The 13,645-nt window shown below is 63.9% G+C and overlaps 1 protein-coding gene across 1 annotated transcript in view; it reads left to right on the forward strand.

Moving 5' to 3' along the window:
- LOC140694680 (uncharacterized) overlaps positions 1–13,645 on the forward strand; it is a gene marked incomplete at both ends in the record, with an annotated part of 62,373 nt that overhangs the window by 22,652 nt on the left and 26,076 nt on the right. Inside the window, 3 exons of the mRNA XM_072957816.1 lie at positions 1,375–1,449; positions 7,281–7,355; positions 13,174–13,248. Of these exons, the coding sequence (XP_072813917.1) occupies positions 1,375–1,449; positions 7,281–7,355; positions 13,174–13,248 (225 nt within the window). The remainder of the gene's footprint in view (positions 1–1,374; positions 1,450–7,280; positions 7,356–13,173; positions 13,249–13,645) is intronic.

A 13,645-nucleotide genomic window follows, 5' to 3' on the forward strand; every position in this document is an offset into this window, starting at 1 on the left:
ACGTGCGTACGTGCGTACGTACGTACACGTACATACGTAAGGGTGCGCGTGTGCCGTAAGGAGGTACGCGTACCACGGACACACGTGCACTTACGTACGTGTGCGTATGCGTATGCGTATGCGTTCACATAGACCGTTCCTTCTCTCGTACTTTGCCCTGTGAGCGCCTTGGAGGTGCCACCGTGGAGGGAGATGTATTATCCCAGTCAAGGCAGAAGCCCTCACCGGTGCGCCGTGGCGGCTCCTCACTTGTGCCTCCGCCTTCCGACCCCCTCCCTGCAGTGGGAAAGACGTGGGATTTGTTGTGTGTGCGCGCTCGCGGGCTTGAATGCAGGCGAAAGCAAGCCGACGCACAGAGGGCCGTGTCCCGGACCCCACCGGGCTGACGTAGCAATGTAGGCTCTTTTGCGTTCGTTGGCTCTCAGCGTTGTAGGTCCCCTGGCCTTGGTGTGTCTGTGCAGAGTCAGGTCCTGCCCTGTCCTGCTAGATCCCCTCCTTTTCTTTTGTGACCACCAGCCAGGGTAGAGTGCCCTTGTCTCAGCTGGGGCGGGGTGCGGGGTGCTGGGGGGAATGGCGGGGAGCAGGGAGGAGCCTGCCTTGTTTCACCTGTCCCTTGTCTGTGGACACTAGGGCCCTCTCTTCTTCCTTCCTCCCTTCCTCCCTGTCATGGATGGAGGCGCCGCGCGCCGAGGCGTGCAGAGTCGTAGTTACCCAGGTGCCAGGTGTGCGTGGTGGCGTCACCGGGGTTCGTTTTCCGGGCTCGGCGTCCACCCGGAGCAAAGCTGTGGGGTAGCTCTTCACTCGCACTCCCCCCCCTCCCCCCCCCGGTCCCAGGACACAAGGCCTCGTCCCCGGGAAGTCAGTGCAGTGGAGCTGTGTGCGGCCTGGGATGGGAGAGCTTGGTGACTGCTTACCAGCCCGTCATAGGAGCTGCCTGTCAGTGCAGGGTCTGCCTTTCCAGTTGCGGTGGAGGACGCGGGCTTGCCAAGTTACCCATCGCTATCCCGCCACAGTCCCTCGGGGTCCAGAGCCGAGGAGGAGAGCTCTGCGGCTATAAACGCTAAGGTGATGGCTGTGGTTCCCACGGAAGACAGATTGGTGGTGGGGGGAGGTATGATCCAGGTTTGACCCGACACGGTCCTTCCTGTAAGAGCTCCTTCCGTCCGACACCCGCGCAATTTGCAAAAGGACGAGTGCGGGTGACTTTTCACACCCTGCTTTCCTCGGAAGTTTTGCTGGTCCCGGGGAGCTGGTACGAATAGTCACCGAAGACACTGTCGAGGTTGCCTGGGCCGGGGCTGCACGCGGCCCGTTGTTAACCAGCAGCGTGGCGGTCCCGCACTGAGTGAAGGGCGTTGGGCTCTCTCGTTGCAGAGGAGGCAGAGCGGAAGGAAAGGAGAAGGGACATCATCGGGGACGTCGGTCCATCTCTAGGCGCTGGTGTTCTGGGTGAGTGAGTGCTTTCTGGTCCCTTCGTTCTCCTCTTCCAAGAGAGTTTACTTCATCATGGGAAAGAGGCAGTGATTCTGGTATGTCAGCAAGCCTCGAGGAGGAGAGACTCCCAAGGTAGGTGCCTGGCAGCGGGGGGGACCCTGGTGTACTAGGCCGGAGTTTTCCGCCGTGGCAGAGAAAGGCTCTCGAGGCAGGTCCTGATTGTGGAGTGGGAAGGAAGAGATGCTTGGACGAGCATGTGGATCATCCGTGTACATGTGGGCGATCGGCACGTGGAAACTGAGGTCGGTGTCCTGCAGGACCGGGGAGAGTGGAGAGGAGTTGGGCCCGGGGCGTCTGCACCTGCGTCCGGGACCCAGATTGGCCTCCAGCTTCTGTGAAGCTTAACTGCCAGCGACGTGATCATTCGGCCGCCCACCTCACCCACGAGAAGCCGCGGTCTCAGCCCCAAGGGGGCACAGGCGGTTGGTGACCCTTTGAGGAGATCCAGGCCTGTTAGGCCTTTGGCCTTTTGCGCTGTGAGGGCAGGAGCCCCGTATGCCTGTTCCTCCCCTCGCCTCCTGATCACCCTTGGGCCCAGCTCGCTCCACCCTGGCACTCGCCCAGGCCGGGAAGGCCATGGGAGGGCGCTCTTGCTGGATTATTGAGAGGTTGCGCCGGCTGGGCGTTTGGGAAGGGGGATGCGGACGAGACTGGGTGACCCGTGAGATTGTGTCTCGCCAGGCACCGGCCGGACGTGACTCGAACTCTGTGCCCACACTCAGTGTGTCTCCCAAGGTCTTCGGCCTGGGAACCGACTGCTAAAGATACAGCTGCAGGTCCACTGCTGGGTGCCTCGATGGAGGGGTCCTCGCTTTCTTGTGGTGAAGGCAGCTGGAGAGGACCCCTCGGAGACGAGGCCACTCAGGGTGGCGTACAAGGGTTTGAGGCGCCCGCCCGTCCCCCGTCCCCCGTCCCGCCAAAGTGGCCAAGATGTTGAGGCACCTTGCTTTTCGCCTGCCAGGTTGGAGCCTGCTTGGCGTTTCTTTTTTTCGTCAGCGAAGGGCGGAGGGAGAGGACTGGGGAGAGGCAGGTTGCTGTTTCTGGTGCGATGCTGCCATCAAGAGGAACAGGTCCGCCAGTCGCCAGCCTCGCGGACCCTGTGCTGTCCCTTCCTGGGGAGGAGTGGCAAGGGCGTACAGTCGGGAACAAGGGCCCGCCCGTGCCCCGGGAAATCAAGAGCTCCGCCAGCGAAGGGGCAGGAGATGTGACCCGAGGCCTTACAAGCTCCAGAGACGGGCACCGGGGGAAGGCGCTCGGCCCGCGTCCCCCGTCCCCCGTCCCCCCCCTCCGCCGGTGCCTGGCTTGTGGGGTAGAGGAAGTGGAGGCTCGGGGACTCTGGCGGCCGCCATGTCTGGGCGGGACTAGAGGAAGCTGCTCGGTTGGAGCCCAGGCCAGGCCAGGGGCCGCCCGGGGCTGCCCCGGGGCCGCGGGCATTTGGCCGCGTGCGTGCCCCTTCCCCTGGGAGTAAGAGCAGGTCCGGCCTGGGCAGGCCCAGGGCCCCCGAAGCCTCTCTGGGCCGCGTTGAGCCCAGCCAGAGTTGTGGTGCCATTGGCAGCAGTGGCGGAGTCCGGCCCAGTGCCGCTTTTCTGTCCAGCTCGGGGATGACGTGGGGAGCCTGGCTACCCAGTGCCAAGGGGGCCCGAGGCCCAGCGAGGGCTCGCAGTCGGAGTCCAGAGGGGAACGGCGCTCTCAGGACCAAGGAGACACTGCAGAAGGAGCCCTTCTCCTGAGCCAAGAATTTCTGCCATTTCCCGGGGTCTCCAGGGTTCTGGCACAGGCCTGTCGTGTCCTGTCCCGAGGGCTCCCGGACCCACCTCCTCGAGAGGACAGCACAGGAGAGGAGCCGGGCCGAGCCGGGCCGAGCGGACCCCTGGGCCATGCCTTTGCAGACTTCGGCTTTGTCCCGAAGAGGCCCCGAGCCTCACTTCAGCAGTGAGAAGGAAGGGCCCTGGCCTCCATTCAGCCCTGGCTCCCCAGGTCTTGACCCTGTGGCCCTGTGCTTGCGGCCGCAGCCCAGCGGGGAAATCAAGAAGAGGTCTCAAGACGCTGCCTAAAGCCCACCTCTGTTGGACTGAGCCAAACGCGCGCGCGCGCCCCCCCCCCCCCCCCCGCCACCTCCCCTATCACCACCCCTCATCCAGCTTGTCTCCCAAGTGCGTACTCCGGGCACACGACCGTTCCTTCTAGACCCTGACTGTCCCCACAGGCCGCTTCTGGAGCAAGCCCTGCGGTGGCTCGTTCCTGCGCTTTGCCCAGCTCTTAACCTGCCTGGGGGTCAGCAGGCTTGCGGGGCTGGGGGTGGCAGTAGTGGTGGTGCTGGTGGTTTGGTGGTAACGTACCGGGCGAGGCTTCGAACTCCAGGAACAAGTCTCCAGGCTGGACCCCTCCCTCCACACATTCCGCTTGGCTTTCACCCCTCTCGGAAGGTTGCTGACACCCGCCCCCTGCCCCTTCTTTCACACTTGGGAGCCGGCCGAAACTCTGCCAACAGGCGGTCTCATGTGGGCAGAGCCCTTCCTTGGGGCCAGGGCCTGGCCTCCCTGATCTGACTGGTTCCCTGGCCCCAGGTGGTCTCAGTGTGCCCCCCCTGGCTAGGGTCAGCGGCTGCCCCTGCGAACCTTGGGCCCCGTGGGAAGAATCTCAGGCGTCCCCCCCCCCCCCAAACAAGAGGACCCGGGTCGTCCAGGACGAGGGAGGCCCCCCGAGGACCAAGGCGTCCCCTGGCTGCAGCGTGCCCGTGCCCGAGCCGGAGTCCGAGATAGAAGGCGGAAAACTTTGGCCCTCGATCCCCTCCCTGCGGACGGTGATGTCCATCTCAGCGTGCTGATGTTGGCCCAGTTGTATCCCGTCCCGAGTGGGTCTGGATACCCAGTGCGATACGGGACAGCAAGGGCCTCATGGGGTCCTGTGGGGCATGGCACCCAGACCCTCTGTGGCGGGCGCAAAAGTAAACGAAACACACCCCGAACCGGAAGTGGAGCTGGAACTCGGGATGTGCGGCCCGCCTACGTTGCGCTTCCTTGTCTGGCTCCGGGACCAGACACTAATCGGGACACTCTCCGTCCTGTCTGCAGAATGCTGCCCCTGACAGGGTGGCCGCCTCCTCCGCCTTTCCCCTCTGTCCACGTTGCTGGACCCGGGGCCTCCGACGGGGCAGCGGCAACGGGTCCTGGGTTCCCCCGAGGTCCTGAGGACCCCGGGGGGGACCCCACCGGCGGACCTGGGTCCCGCAAGGAGGGCAGAGTTTCGGGGGCCGGACGCCCTGGGTGGGGGGTAGCTTCAGCTCCTGGTTCCGGAACATGGCGGCTGCCGAGGCCACGCCCCCAAGGCTGGGAAGCCCGGCCGGCCTGACAGCCAGGGGCTCCCGGGTGGGCGAGCTCGGCTCCCACCACCTCCTTTCGCTCCCGCACCTACTCTGGCGGTGTTCCGGAGTTGGCCGCCCCCCACCAGGAATCCTCTGAGTGAACCAAAACCCACCCTTCGTCCCATCACAGGCCTTGCCCACGGTATCCACAGGCAGGGTTTGGAGGCCGTGCTCAAAAAGCTTCCGCTTGATGGCACTGTTGCTCCAGAAATGCCAACCACCCTTGCGAGCGTGGCCTCTCCCTCCGCCCTTTGTGGATCAAAAAAGGCCCAGGGAGGCCCAAGAGCCATCCAGGCCCTGCAAGTGGGGTTGGCCCTACTGGCCTACTGGGGTGTTGCGCGGAGGTGGTGTCTCTCTCCCCTTCGGGGCTTCTCGTGGGCAGAAGGCCGGTACATGTGCGGACAGCCAAAGGAATGCGTGTGTATCCGTGGCTCCATCTCCGCTTCGCTCTAGTCCACACTTCCTGGCGACCGGGGACCCTGTTATGTCTGCGCACTTGGGGACCGGTACCCATACGGGTCTTCTCAGGCAGAAGCCTAGCTCTCTCAGGACATTGATTCAGAGCTCGAGGTGGCACGGGGGCCCGCATGTCCCCTCTTGTTGCGTGGTTGTCTCTCTCCTGCTCTCCTCCAGCTACCTCAACGGGCCTAAGGGCTCCGGAGCAGGCCCAAGAGGGGCTAGGCCACGGGGACAGCGGGAGGAACTGACAGGGACCCGGGGAGCTGGGGTGGATTGTTCCTGCTCACCTCCAGGGGGCCCGGGAAGTCACTCTGCCAGCGAGTGCCCTGGGGAGGTTGTGGTGGTAGGGGTCCTGGGCAGTAGGGGGGTGGGGGCGGTGTGTGTGTGTGTGGGGGGGGGGGTTGAGGATGTGCGCGTATGCGTGCGGGTTTGAAGTCCATGGGACAGGTGCAGAGCTCAGTGTCTCCATCCACACAGATACATGACCTTGGTGAGGGCCATTTGTTCAGCGGACCCTTTCTGGGAAGCTCTCCACGGGAGTGTGTTCTGTACTCTACCCTCAAACCCCGGACTCGTTCGCACCTATGTACGTGCGTACGTGCGTACGTACGTACGCACGTACATACGTAAGGGTGCGCGTGTGCCGTAAGGAGGTACGCGTACCACGGACACACGTGCACTTACGTACGTGTGCGTATGCGTATGCGTATGCGTTCACATAGACCGTTCCTTCTCTCGTACTTTGCCCTGTGAGCGCCTTGGAGGTGCCACCGTGGAGGGAGATGTATTATCCCAGTCAAGGCAGAAGCCCTCACCGGTGCGCCGTGGCGGCTCCTCACTTGTGCCTCCGCCTTCCGACCCCCTCCCTGCAGTGGGAAAGACGTGGGATTTGTTGTGTGTGCGCGCTCGCGGGCTTGAATGCAGGCGAAAGCAAGCCGACGCACAGAGGGCCGTGTCCCGGACCCCACCGGGCTGACGTAGCAATGTAGGCTCTTTTGCGTTCGTTGGCTCTCAGCGTTGTAGGTCCCCTGGCCTTGGTGTGTCTGTGCAGAGTCAGGTCCTGCCCTGTCCTGCTAGATCCCCTCCTTTTCTTTTGTGACCACCAGCCAGGGTAGAGTGCCCTTGTCTCAGCTGGGGCGGGGTGCGGGGTGCTGGGGGGAATGGCGGGGAGCAGGGAGGAGCCTGCCTTGTTTCACCTGTCCCTTGTCTGTGGACACTAGGGCCCTCTCTTCTTCCTTCCTCCCTTCCTCCCTGTCATGGATGGAGGCGCCGCGCGCCGAGGCGTGCAGAGTCGTAGTTACCCAGGTGCCAGGTGTGCGTGGTGGCGTCACCGGGGTTCGTTTTCCGGGCTCGGCGTCCACCCGGAGCAAAGCTGTGGGGTAGCTCTTCACTCGCACTCCCCCCCCTCCCCCCCCCGGTCCCAGGACACAAGGCCTCGTCCCCGGGAAGTCAGTGCAGTGGAGCTGTGTGCGGCCTGGGATGGGAGAGCTTGGTGACTGCTTACCAGCCCGTCATAGGAGCTGCCTGTCAGTGCAGGGTCTGCCTTTCCAGTTGCGGTGGAGGACGCGGGCTTGCCAAGTTACCCATCGCTATCCCGCCACAGTCCCTCGGGGTCCAGAGCCGAGGAGGAGAGCTCTGCGGCTATAAACGCTAAGGTGATGGCTGTGGTTCCCACGGAAGACAGATTGGTGGTGGGGGGAGGTATGATCCAGGTTTGACCCGACACGGTCCTTCCTGTAAGAGCTCCTTCCGTCCGACACCCGCGCAATTTGCAAAGGACGAGTGCGGGTGACTTTTCACACCCTGCTTTCCTCGGAAGTTTTGCTGGTCCCGGGGAGCTGGTACGAATAGTCACCGAAGACACTGTCGAGGTTGCCTGGGCCGGGGCTGCACGCGGCCCGTTGTTAACCAGCAGCGTGGCGGTCCCGCACTGAGTGAAGGGCGTTGGGCTCTCTCGTTGCAGAGGAGGCAGAGCGGAAGGAAAGGAGAAGGGACATCATCGGGGACGTCGGTCCATCTCTAGGCGCTGGTGTTCTGGGTGAGTGAGTGCTTTCTGGTCCCTTCGTTCTCCTCTTCCAAGAGAGTTTACTTCATCATGGGAAAGAGGCAGTGATTCTGGTATGTCAGCAAGCCTCGAGGAGGAGAGACTCCCAAGGTAGGTGCCTGGCAGCGGGGGGGACCCTGGTGTACTAGGCCGGAGTTTTCCGCCGTGGCAGAGAAAGGCTCTCGAGGCAGGTCCTGATTGTGGAGTGGGAAGGAAGAGATGCTTGGACGAGCATGTGGATCATCCGTGTACATGTGGGCGATCGGCACGTGGAAACTGAGGTCGGTGTCCTGCAGGACCGGGGAGAGTGGAGAGGAGTTGGGCCCGGGGCGTCTGCACCTGCGTCCGGGACCCAGATTGGCCTCCAGCTTCTGTGAAGCTTAACTGCCAGCGACGTGATCATTCGGCCGCCCACCTCACCCACGAGAAGCCGCGGTCTCAGCCCCAAGGGGGCACAGGCGGTTGGTGACCCTTTGAGGAGATCCAGGCCTGTTAGGCCTTTGGCCTTTTGCGCTGTGAGGGCAGGAGCCCCGTATGCCTGTTCCTCCCCTCGCCTCCTGATCACCCTTGGGCCCAGCTCGCTCCACCCTGGCACTCGCCCAGGCCGGGAAGGCCATGGGAGGGCGCTCTTGCTGGATTATTGAGAGGTTGCGCCGGCTGGGCGTTTGGGAAGGGGGATGCGGACGAGACTGGGTGACCCGTGAGATTGTGTCTCGCCAGGCACCGGCCGGACGTGACTCGAACTCTGTGCCCACACTCAGTGTGTCTCCCAAGGTCTTCGGCCTGGGAACCGACTGCTAAAGATACAGCTGCAGGTCCACTGCTGGGTGCCTCGATGGAGGGGTCCTCGCTTTCTTGTGGTGAAGGCAGCTGGAGAGGACCCCTCGGAGACGAGGCCACTCAGGGTGGCGTACAAGGGTTTGAGGCGCCCGCCCGTCCCCCGTCCCCCGTCCCGCCAAAGTGGCCAAGATGTTGAGGCACCTTGCTTTTCGCCTGCCAGGTTGGAGCCTGCTTGGCGTTTCTTTTTTTCGTCAGCGAAGGGCGGAGGGAGAGGACTGGGGAGAGGCAGGTTGCTGTTTCTGGTGCGATGCTGCCATCAAGAGGAACAGGTCCGCCAGTCGCCAGCCTCGCGGACCCTGTGCTGTCCCTTCCTGGGGAGGAGTGGCAAGGGCGTACAGTCGGGAACAAGGGCCCGCCCGTGCCCCGGGAAATCAAGAGCTCCGCCAGCGAAGGGGCAGGAGATGTGACCCGAGGCCTTACAAGCTCCAGAGACGGGCACCGGGGGAAGGCGCTCGGCCCGCGTCCCCCGTCCCCCGTCCCCCCCCTCCGCCGGTGCCTGGCTTGTGGGGTAGAGGAAGTGGAGGCTCGGGGACTCTGGCGGCCGCCATGTCTGGGCGGGACTAGAGGAAGCTGCTCGGTTGGAGCCCAGGCCAGGCCAGGGGCCGCCCGGGGCTGCCCCGGGGCCGCGGGCATTTGGCCGCGTGCGTGCCCCTTCCCCTGGGAGTAAGAGCAGGTCCGGCCTGGGCAGGCCCAGGGCCCCCGAAGCCTCTCTGGGCCGCGTTGAGCCCAGCCAGAGTTGTGGTGCCATTGGCAGCAGTGGCGGAGTCCGGCCCAGTGCCGCTTTTCTGTCCAGCTCGGGGATGACGTGGGGAGCCTGGCTACCCAGTGCCAAGGGGGCCCGAGGCCCAGCGAGGGCTCGCAGTCGGAGTCCAGAGGGGAACGGCGCTCTCAGGACCAAGGAGACACTGCAGAAGGAGCCCTTCTCCTGAGCCAAGAATTTCTGCCATTTCCCGGGGTCTCCAGGGTTCTGGCACAGGCCTGTCGTGTCCTGTCCCGAGGGCTCCCGGACCCACCTCCTCGAGAGGACAGCACAGGAGAGGAGCCGGGCCGAGCCGGGCCGAGCGGACCCCTGGGCCATGCCTTTGCAGACTTCGGCTTTGTCCCGAAGAGGCCCCGAGCCTCACTTCAGCAGTGAGAAGGAAGGGCCCTGGCCTCCATTCAGCCCTGGCTCCCCAGGTCTTGACCCTGTGGCCCTGTGCTTGCGGCCGCAGCCCAGCGGGGAAATCAAGAAGAGGTCTCAAGACGCTGCCTAAAGCCCACCTCTGTTGGACTGAGCCAAACGCGCGCGCGCGCCCCCCCCCCCCCCCCCGCCACCTCCCCTATCACCACCCCTCATCCAGCTTGTCTCCCAAGTGCGTACTCCGGGCACACGACCGTTCCTTCTAGACCCTGACTGTCCCCACAGGCCGCTTCTGGAGCAAGCCCTGCGGTGGCTCGTTCCTGCGCTTTGCCCAGCTCTTAACCTGCCTGGGGGTCAGCAGGCTTGCGGGGCTGGGGGTGGCAGTAGTGGTGGTGCTGGTGGTTTGGTGGTAACGTACCGGGCGAGGCTTCGAACTCCAGGAACAAGTCTCCAGGCTGGACCCCTCCCTCCACACATTCCGCTTGGCTTTCACCCCTCTCGGAAGGTTGCTGACACCCGCCCCCTGCCCCTTCTTTCACACTTGGGAGCCGGCCGAAACTCTGCCAACAGGCGGTCTCATGTGGGCAGAGCCCTTCCTTGGGGCCAGGGCCTGGCCTCCCTGATCTGACTGGTTCCCTGGCCCCAGGTGGTCTCAGTGTGCCCCCCCTGGCTAGGGTCAGCGGCTGCCCCTGCGAACCTTGGGCCCCGTGGGAAGAATCTCAGGCGTCCCCCCCCCCCCCCAAACAAGAGGACCCGGGTCGTCCAGGACGAGGGAGGCCCCCCGAGGACCAAGGCGTCCCCTGGCTGCAGCGTGCCCGTGCCCGAGCCGGAGTCCGAGATAGAAGGCGGAAAACTTTGGCCCTCGATCCCCTCCCTGCGGACGGTGATGTCCATCTCAGCGTGCTGATGTTGGCCCAGTTGTATCCCGTCCCGAGTGGGTCTGGATACCCAGTGCGATACGGGACAGCAAGGGCCTCATGGGGTCCTGTGGGGCATGGCACCCAGACCCTCTGTGGCGGGCGCAAAAGTAAACGAAACACACCCCGAACCGGAAGTGGAGCTGGAGCTCGGGATGTGCGGCCCGCCTACGTTGCGCTTCCTTGTCTGGCTCCGGGACCAGACACTAATCGGGACACTCTCCGTCCTGTCTGCAGAATGCTGCCCCTGACAGGGTGGCCGCCTCCTCCGCCTTTCCCCTCTGTCCACGTTGCTGGACCCGGGGCCTCCGACGGGGCAGCGGCAACGGGTCCTGGGTTCCCCCGAGGTCCTGAGGACCCCGGGGGGGACCCCACCGGCGGACCTGGGTCCCGCAAGGAGGGCAGAGTTTCGGGGGCCGGACGCCCTGGGTGGGGGGTAGCTTCAGCTCCTGGTTCCGGAACATGGCGGCTGCCGAGGCCACGCCCCCAAGGCTGGGAAGCCCGGCCGGCCTGACAGCCAGGGGCTCCCGGGTGGGCGAGCTCGGCTCCCACCACCTCCTTTCGCTCCCGCACCTACTCTGGCGGTGTTCCGGAGTTGGCCGCCCCCCACCAGGAATCCTCTGAGTGAACCAAAACCCACCCTTCGTCCCATCACAGGCCTTGCCCACGGTATCCACAGGCAGGGTTTGGAGGCCGTGCTCAAAAAGCTTCCGCTTGATGGCACTGTTGCTCCAGAAATGCCAACCACCCTTGCGAGCGTGGCCTCTCCCTCCGCCCTTTGTGGATCAAAAAAGGCCCAGGGAGGCCCAAGAGCCATCCAGGCCCTGCAAGTGGGGTTGGCCCTACTGGCCTACTGGGGTGTTGCGCGGAGGTGGTGTCTCTCTCCCCTTCGGGGCTTCTCGTGGGCAGAAGGCCGGTACATGTGCGGACAGCCAAAGGAATGCGTGTGTATCCGTGGCTCCATCTCCGCTTCGCTCTAGTCCACACTTCCTGGCGACCGGGGACCCTGTTATGTCTGCGCACTTGGGGACCGGTACCCATACGGGTCTTCTCAGGCAGAAGCCTAGCTCTCTCAGGACATTGATTCAGAGCTCGAGGTGGCACGGGGGCCCGCATGTCCCCTCTTGTTGCGTGGTTGTCTCTCTCCTGCTCTCCTCCAGCTACCTCAACGGGCCTAAGGGCTCCGGAGCAGGCCCAAGAGGGGCTAGGCCACGGGGACAGCGGGAGGAACTGACAGGGACCCGGGGAGCTGGGGTGGATTGTTCCTGCTCACCTCCAGGGGGCCCGGGAAGTCACTCTGCCAGCGAGTGCCCTGGGGAGGTTGTGGTGGTAGGGGTCCTGGGCAGTAGGGGGGTGGGGGCGGTGTGTGTGTGGGGGGGGGGGGGTTGAGGATGTGCGCGTATGCGTGCGGGTTTGAAGTCCATGGGACAGGTGCAGAGCTCAGTGTCTCCATCCACACAGATACATGACCTTGGTGAGGGCCATTTGTTCAGCGGACCCTTTCTGGGAAGCTCTCCACGGGAGTGTGTTCTGTACTCTACCCTCAAACCCCGGACTCGTTCGCACCTATGTACGTACGTACGTACGCACGTACATACGTAAGGGTGCGCGTGTGCCGTAAGGAGGTACGCGTACCACGGACACACGTGCACTTACGTACGTGTGCGTATGCGTATGCGTATGCGTTCACATAGACCGTTCCTTCTCTCGTACTTTGCCCTGTGAGCGCCTTGGAGGTGCCACCGTGGAGGGAGATGTATTATCCCAGTCAAGGCAGAAGCCCTCACCGGTGCGCCGTGGCGGCTCCTCACTTGTGCCTCCGCCTTCCGACCCCCTCCCTGCAGTGGGAAAGACGTGGGATTTGTTGTGTGTGCGCGCTCGCGGGCTTGAATGCAGGCGAAAGCAAGCCGACGCACAGAGGGCCGTGTCCCGGACCCCACCGGGCTGACGTAGCAATGTAGGCTCTTTTGCGTTCGTTGGCTCTCAGCGTTGTAGGTCCCCTGGCCTTGGTGTGTCTGTGCAGAGTCAGGTCCTGCCCTGTCCTGCTAGATCCCCTCCTTTTCTTTTGTGACCACCAGCCAGGGTAGAGTGCCCTTGTCTCAGCTGGGGCGGGGTGCGGGGTGCTGGGGGGAATGGCGGGGAGCAGGGAGGAGCCTGCCTTGTTTCACCTGTCCCTTGTCTGTGGACACTAGGGCCCTCTCTTCTTCCTTCCTCCCTTCCTCCCTGTCATGGATGGAGGCGCCGCGCGCCGAGGCGTGCAGAGTCGTAGTTACCCAGGTGCCAGGTGTGCGTGGTGGCGTCACCGGGGTTCGTTTTCCGGGCTCGGCGTCCACCCGGAGCAAAGCTGTGGGGTAGCTCTTCACTCGCACTCCCCCCCCTCCCCCCCCCGGTCCCAGGACACAAGGCCTCGTCCCCGGGAAGTCAGTGCAGTGGAGCTGTGTGCGGCCTGGGATGGGAGAGCTTGGTGACTGCTTACCAGCCCGTCATAGGAGCTGCCTGTCAGTGCAGGGTCTGCCTTTCCAGTTGCGGTGGAGGACGCGGGCTTGCCAAGTTACCCATCGCTATCCCGCCACAGTCCCTCGGGGTCCAGAGCCGAGGAGGAGAGCTCTGCGGCTATAAACGCTAAGGTGATGGCTGTGGTTCCCACGGAAGACAGATTGGTGGTGGGGGGAGGTATGATCCAGGTTTGACCCGACACGGTCCTTCCTGTAAGAGCTCCTTCCGTCCGACACCCGCGCAATTTGCAAAGGACGAGTGCGGGTGACTTTTCACACCCTGCTTTCCTCGGAAGTTTTGCTGGTCCCGGGGAGCTGGTACGAATAGTCACCGAAGACACTGTCGAGGTTGCCTGGGCCGGGGCTGCACGCGGCCCGTTGTTAACCAGCAGCGTGGCGGTCCCGCACTGAGTGAAGGGCGTTGGGCTCTCTCGTTGCAGAGGAGGCAGAGCGGAAGGAAAGGAGAAGGGACATCATCGGGGACGTCGGTCCATCTCTAGGCGCTGGTGTTCTGGGTGAGTGAGTGCTTTCTGGTCCCTTCGTTCTCCTCTTCCAAGAGAGTTTACTTCATCATGGGAAAGAGGCAGTGATTCTGGTATGTCAGCAAGCCTCGAGGAGGAGAGACTCCCAAGGTAGGTGCCTGGCAGCGGGGGGGACCCTGGTGTACTAGGCCGGAGTTTTCCGCCGTGGCAGAGAAAGGCTCTCGAGGCAGGTCCTGATTGTGGAGTGGGAAGGAAGAGATGCTTGGACGAGCATGTGGATCATCCGTGTACATGTGGGCGATCGGCACGTGGAAACTGAGGTCGGTGTCCTGCAGGACCGGGAAGAGTGGAGAGGAGTTGGGCCCGGGGCGTCTGCACCTGCGTCCGGGACCCAGATTGGCCTCCAGCTTCTGTGAAGCTTAACTGCCAG

This window comes from Vicugna pacos, unplaced genomic scaffold, assembly GCF_048564905.1.
Source record: "Vicugna pacos unplaced genomic scaffold, VicPac4 scaffold_84, whole genome shotgun sequence".
Lineage (NCBI taxonomy): Eukaryota > Metazoa > Chordata > Mammalia > Artiodactyla > Camelidae > Vicugna > Vicugna pacos.